Here is a 7238-nt window from a genome sequence, read left to right on the forward strand (position 1 = left end):
TATTTTTTCCCAATGGAGTTCACCATAAAAGAGTATGGAGACCAAGATACTAGAAGAGATTGGGGAAATCAGCAGACATGGTTAAAGGAGATTCATAGGTGAGAAAGAAATTTCCTCTACTTTTCTAGGCTTTTCTGGCAGGTCTAAGAATTAAATTCACATGAGACATAATAAGAGGGGAAAATTAAACAAATTTAATAACATATATATGTGGGAACATCCCAGGAAAACTGAGTAACTGACCAAAATGGCTGAGGCCACCACCTTACATACCCTTGTCAGCTAAAGACAAAGGAGCACGTTGAGGGTAGTGGTTTGGGATTTCCAAGAGGAAGAAGACTATTCACATGGAGATGGAAAAATAGATGTTTGGCAAACAGATCTTTGTTATGTCTTGCAAAGGCAATGAGACCTGGACAGGGCTTTGATCAAATGGGCCTTGCCAGATTCCTCCCTGTCTACCACAGCTAGTTCATATTATACTATAGTTATCTATGGTATTAGCTCTTTCTTGAAACATGCCTTCTCCCTTAAATTCTTAGGCAGTTGGGGGAGGCTCAACGTTTCTTCCTGAGTCTTTTGTTCTTAAATATAATCAAGCCAAAGAGACAGATTTTGGGGTAGCAAATTCTGTTCCCCTACAGTTTCATGTGTTTGTCAAATAGGAGTGAAAAAAGAAAACAAGAGAGAATAGAGGTACATAGAATTTCCAAATAAACCCCTCCAATTATGGTAAGTAGTCCAACGATCATGAAAATTTCATCTTCCAATGCTTCTGAGTGTTTAATTTCAGATATCATGTTTTCAATTCCCAAGAACTCCTCTTTTAAAAATTTGAGTATTCCTTAACAACATTGTGTTACTTTATATGGCTTTCTTATACTCTCGTAACTGTCTGAAATTATCAATGCTTTTGTTAATGAAAGGTTTCTTCTCCTTGCATTGTTGTTTGCTCCAAGTAGCTAATTTGTCTGTCTTTTGGTCTTATCTTCATCTTTTCTCAGATGTCCCAAACTCCCTGTTTGCTGATGTTGAGTAAGGGATGCAAAGGCTGATTGGAAACTCTGACCTCATGAATGGGTCTTGTTGATCACAAGCTTCACTGTAGAGGGATTGGCCTGGCCAATTATTTGAGGCATCTCTGATATTGGTGTCTTTAGATCTTCCTCTTGGAAAGTTTATATTCTTAGCAAAGACTATACTCATTTCCTGCTTGGAGGCTGAAGGCTTGCATGCTGGTGTCCCGGAACTAAAGTGAGGGAAAAAGATTTGTTCACCTAATTTTCCTGTTTTCAGTATACTCTTTCTGCCACAAATGTGGTTGAGATACACACAGCTTAGGGATCCTGTTTTGTTCTCTCCAGAGAATACACCTCCAGTTTTTCCTGGGGTGGGCAGGAGTGTCTGCCCAGTTACTCAAAAGGGAAGAAGTGATCTCAAAATCTGAATCTTAAACTGACTTATAACCAATTTTTACCTATTTTTCTCCAGAGGTACCAGGTATTGCAAATCCTGAGTAAAAGTCAGGTTAGTTCTTGATTTTCTTTCTGTTTGCGTAGGATTTAATTTTCTCAGATCTGCTATGTTTTGACCACTCTTTCATCTACTTTCCAGCTTCCGAAATGCTTTTGTTTTCTCTTTCTCTTTGTTATCGTGGATTGGAGCCTTGAAAATAATTTCTAAGACTTCCTTTACAGTAAATTTAGAAGACCTTTGAGAAAGGAATAAAGGAAGATGCATTGATTTAATCCTTTTCCCTCTTGATGACTTTTGATGCGGGAAAGCAGTTTCAATTTTGTTTTTTATGGTGGCGTCCTGTCTTTAACTGGAATCTTGTGCAGAAGCTCAGTCTATAAAGTAGATAGATAGATCTGCTCTTTTGAAGAGGGGATGAAGGACTGTGGTTCTACTTTCTCAGTTCTCCTTCTGTTCCTTCCCTACTATGAGAACCTCCTGGATGGCATGGTTTGTCATCCACTGATTTAGAAGCCGAACGTGATTTATCTCTCCAGTAGATGTTTTTAGACATTCAAGAAAGTTTATGGCTTTATGCAAGGAGCATCGATTTATTCCTTAAGAGATTAACTTTATTGTTTCCAATTGCACAAATAGTGCAAGACAGAGAAAAGAACGGTTCTAAAGATTTTTGCATTGGGATACAATTGGACTATGCACCTCATGGCAGGCTAATGTTATAATCTTAAAAACAACTTTAAAATGCTATTTTTAAAATTTGATATGAAAGTGTGTAAATTTACCTGAATATTAAACAATATTTAACTATGCTTACACATTTTGATAATTGAGGATGCTGGAGACTCCAAATTTATTTTTAGATAGTTATAATTCTATTTTATACACTCTTACTATTAGATGCATTGCTTTATCCAAAATTATTTACCTGATTATATGAGTAAGATGATATTTGTAGAGTTACAAAAGTATCTAGAGCTTATCCTGTGTGAAATCATTAGTAAATTTTTGCATGGTTTAACCTAATATATATGTGCAGTCTAGCTATTAAAAATTTATTTCATTCCTCCTCTACTTTTCCATGGCAGAGACCATCAGTGACCTGATGAAACCATGGAAGAATGTGGAAGTATTCGTACACTTTAGGTCACTCAAAGGTCCGGGGGGGAAACGGACACTAAGATTTAGAGATTCTGCCAAATAAAATGTATGTTATCACATCTCTAAGATGACTCAATGCATTTTTGAAGGTAATGAGAAAAAGTAAAATAAAAAGAAACTAATGAACAGAAACCAAAAAATTCCTTTGCTACTGTAGAGAACCAAAATGAAGGAAGTTCTCGTAGGTCTCTTCAGAATCATCCACTTGGAGTCTGACCTTCTGCTGTTACTTGTTTGACACTAGCATCATTTCATGGAGGAATCAGACACCACCCTAAAAAATATATTGCCAATTGTGCTAGAGAAAGATTTATCAGCTTCATTCGCAGGCATGGGACACCTTTAGGAAAAAGAAACATGGTGGAACTCTTGTGAGAAACAGCTAGTATTTTGATTGCTGTTGCATGTGGAAGGACTCCGAAAACAGCTGACATCACTGTCCACCTGTGGCCTCTTTTGGATGCAGACTATGAATGGGACATGAGACCTCTGTACGACATATCTATTGGAGCACTGAGAGATGGATGAGCATGTGCCTGAGGAGGGGTACTCTTTCAACCTCCTACAGAAGAGTACTGAAAGAGCAGAAAACATTGACTTTATAGACCTGTCAACCGTAGAGAAGCAAATTCCTGAGAAAGAGTGTTGCTGGGGAACAGTCTTGTGATGCTGTGATGACTGTGTAAGTCACATCAAGGTCATCTATGGTACAAAAGAATATTCAGTTATGTGTGACTGCAACAGAGCATGTGTGCTACAGCCTCAACCAGCTTCTTGAAGACATCATGAAGCTGGCGTGTTGCCAAAAGATTTCGAGACTAGCCAGAATGTGAAATAGGCAGAAGCCATTCATTGCTGCCATCTTCAAGAAGGAGACAGGAAAACACTCAGAGAACTAAACCAAGTCACTGAAGCTGAGTTTCAAACCCTTGATCAGATTGCATTATCTGCTCTTTGATAATCTTTTTACAGAAATGAAGCAGCTCTTCAACCAAATGGCATATTATGAAGGCACCAAACCTCATTTTCTTGAGGTTTCCACAATAAATGTTTATATGTTTTGATTTCTCTAATGTTTCACATGCAGACTTTTCATTTGTGGAATCTTACGTGCAACCATGTAATGTGGGGGGCAAAGGTCATAAGGGAGGACTGTGACTCCAGGATCCTCGTCATCTGAAGAGCGGATTCTCTCTCCTGCTTCTCCACCTGCATCTCTGCTTTGTGTTACCCTCCTTCTTTCTCTTCCCTCTTTCTCCTTTTGCTTTTCTTTTTTTCATGTTCATGGTCATCCTACCTTTTAAACCTGCCTTAGCTGAATCTTCATGGCTCCCTGAGCCTGTATTGGCTGATCTGAACTAGTATCACATTGTGTAGTTGTTGGTGGAGGCAAAATGCAACGTGTGAAATCATTTTATAAATGGAGAGATGTTCTAACAAGTTGGTTGTTACCCTATAAAACATTGTTATAGGAGGTGGCTCACCCTGCATACGGCAGTCCCTCCCTGTGTGTTTGTTGTGAGCTTTGTTCTGAGCTCCTCTTTTCATCCCACTGACTCTTACTTCCCTCGCTCCTACTGGGAGGTCTGTTCTGGATCTGATCTCCCAGTTTCCTTTCTCTGTCTTTCCCTTCTCCTTATTGTGACTTCTCTACTCTTTTTCATCCCTTCAGAGCCTTCTTAGGAAAGGATTAATTTTGGTTTGCCATGCACATTGAAGCTAAGGTGTTAATCACTAACAGTTTTGATGTTAATATGTCAGCAAAATTCATATTTTAACTGGAGACTCCTTGAACTCCAAGATGGAGACTGCCAGGGAAATTCTGAGGAGCATGAGAGGTCAGTGGAGGAGTTAATGAAGCCTGTTCCTAGTTCTTCCAAGACTGGTGCATATGAATGACATTTTACTCCACCCATTCAGGAGGTGGGTCTCAAAATAGTATGCATTATATTATTTGAATAGAATATTAACCTAGGTCATGAAAGGTCAGGGAAAGTTTGTTGTTAAAGGTGGAAAGCAAGGAGAAGGGGATTTTATTTTATTTTATTTTTTTTAGTGATTGACCCTGAGCTAACATCTATTGCCAATCTTATCTTTTTTTCATCTTCTCCCTAAAGCCTCCAGTAGATAGTTGTATAGTCTAGTTGTAGGTTCTTCTACTTCTGCTATGTGGGACACCACCTCAGCATGGCTTGATGAGTGGTGCTAGGTCCATGCCCAGGATCCAAACCTTTGAAACACTGGGCCGCGTGAACTTAACCACTCAGCTGTGGGCTGGCCCCTGGATATGGTCATTTTAAAGGGAAAGTAGTAAAGAAATAGTACAGTAAGAAATAAAGTGCAAAATACAGGCATTTCAATCACTCCTGGAGCCTCTATTTTGTTAAAATTTCACTGAATCTGGCTCTGAAAAGAACAGGCAAATAAAGGTAATGCAAATAGAGACAAAGTGTCATTGAGCCGGGAGTGATTTGCATGGCAACGGAGATCACAGGAATCCTGTTTTCAAATCCTAGGAGATTAGGGTTCTATGCTGGTAGCTAGGCTTTTGCATGAATCCATATTTCCTGCATCTCTGATCTCAAAAGGGTGGCTTGGCCACAGAGGCTGTTTTTCCTTGTGGATGTGTCTCAGAACTTCAAAGTAGGAACTGATTCTCAGCAGAACTTCCCTGGAGAAGATGCCCTCTTCACTCATGTTGATCTTCATGGCCACTTTTTCCCTGGAGACGTTGATTGCAATGTTGCAGAATGGCTTCATTGTTGCTGTACTGGGCAGGGAGTGGGTACAAGGCCGCACACCCCCCTCGGGGGATGTGATTGTGGCCTGCCTGGCTGCGTCCCGGTTCTGCCTGCATGGGCTGGCCCTCCTGAACAGCTTCCTGGGCTTCTTTAAGTTTTCTTCCAAAATTTACTATTTCAGCATCCCCTGGGACTTTATCAACACTCTCAATTTCTGGCTGACTGCCTGGCTTGCTGTCTTCTACTGTGTGAAGATCTCAACCTTCTCTCATCCCACCTTCCTCTGGCTGAAGTGGAGGATTTCTCAGTCAGTGCCCAGGCTTCTGCTGGGCTCCCTGATCATATCTGGTGTGACAGTCATCTCATCAGCTACTGGGAATAGCATCGCTGTGCTGAGGAGTACCTCCCAGAGTTCCCCTGGAAACCACACTTTGGCTGATAGAATAAGCCCCTTCTTTTGGCACTTTTTTCTGAGTCAAGAGCTACTTGTGTTGTTGCTTCCTTTTCTCCTGTTCCTGGTGTCCACCCTCTTGCTCATGTTCTCACTGCACCAGCACCTGCAGCAGATGAGGGCCCACAGACCCAGCCCACATGATCCCAGCACCCAGGTTCACATCACGGCCCTGAAGTCACTTTCCTTCTTCTTTGTGTTCTACACATCATATTTCCTGTCCCTGATTATTGTTTCTATGCAAATCACAGCCCTGCAGCATCAGTGGCACTGGGCCTGGGAAGTGGTGACCTATGCAGGCATTTGTCTGCATTCCAGCATCCTGGTGCTAAGCAGCCCCAAGCTGAGAAAGGCCCTGAAGACAATCTTTGGAAAGCCCTTGACAAAAGATGCTTCATCTCAAGTTATCAGTATCAATAACCAGTATCAATGGACAAGCCCATGAGTGGCAAGAATGCACCAGGTTTGGGTGCTGACCTTATCTCTTTTAATGTCCTTCCTTTCCCACCCCTTCCATGCCCCATTATTCTTTTTCTATCCATCTCTGCACCTACCCTTCATTACACTGCTCCTAGTGCCTAATCTGTGCACTAAACTACCTTGACTAAGATGGCGGCCTCATTTCCTCACAGGCCCCTATCACCCTCTATATGAGTGACTCTAATTATATTCTCTAAGCACCACTGTAGTCTGTACTCCCTTTACAGAGACTGGTAATGGTTGTCAGTTTCTTCTGTGGTCAACCTCAAGTGTTAGTTTTTAATGGTAGCATAGATTGCCCCACACCATCCACTTTGTGACATCAACTGGCTCCTCATTCTCACTCTGCTTTCAGCTCAGTCTCTCTACTTCAGCCCAATAAAGCTTATTTCCATCTCCCTACATGTTCCTCCCTCCAGCCTGTGGTTAATAGGCCTAGCTGGAACTTTGTTTTTTCCTTTCTTTGTCAATCTTTGTCATTCCGTGCTTTTCTGCCCTGCTTAAGGTCAAATCCACTCATGGGACTTTTTCAATTTGATCTCATGTTAGGCTGAGAGTTGGTATGATTTTTGTGTCCCTATAGGTCTTGTCCATGATTTTGTGCATTTGTTACATCTTGAATTAAAAGGAATTGTCTAATGTTGAAATGCTTCTAGGTTTTGGCCAACAGAAGAAAGAGAAGGAGAACAGAGAAAACTTTCTATAGTTCTTAAATTTGATCAGTCTTCTCCTCCTGTCCACTGAGCCCGGATTGCACCCTGAAGGCCAATGCTTAGGATGGTAATCTCCAAATTGGACTGTTTCCATTCCAGAGTGTGGGCAAAATGATCCATTTGATATATGAAGAAAGTGTGGCAACTTCAATTTCCATTTATTTTTATCATATCTTTTGAGTTCCTATTTATTGGTGTATGTTTTATGATGCACATAAT

General features: G+C 40.9%; 1 protein-coding gene across 1 annotated transcript; it reads left to right on the forward strand.

Moving 5' to 3' along the window:
• The first annotated feature begins 5314 nt into the window (after positions 1-5314).
• Positions 5315-6271, forward strand: LOC124232878 (taste receptor type 2 member 134-like). Its single transcript, XM_046649780.1, has one exon. The coding sequence runs from the start codon at positions 5315-5317 to the stop codon at positions 6269-6271; it is 957 nt and encodes a 318-aa protein (XP_046505736.1).
• Positions 6272-7238: the final 967 nt, after the last annotated feature.

This window comes from Equus quagga, unplaced genomic scaffold (assembly GCF_021613505.1).
Source record: "Equus quagga isolate Etosha38 unplaced genomic scaffold, UCLA_HA_Equagga_1.0 139381_RagTag, whole genome shotgun sequence".
Lineage (NCBI taxonomy): Eukaryota > Metazoa > Chordata > Mammalia > Perissodactyla > Equidae > Equus > Equus quagga.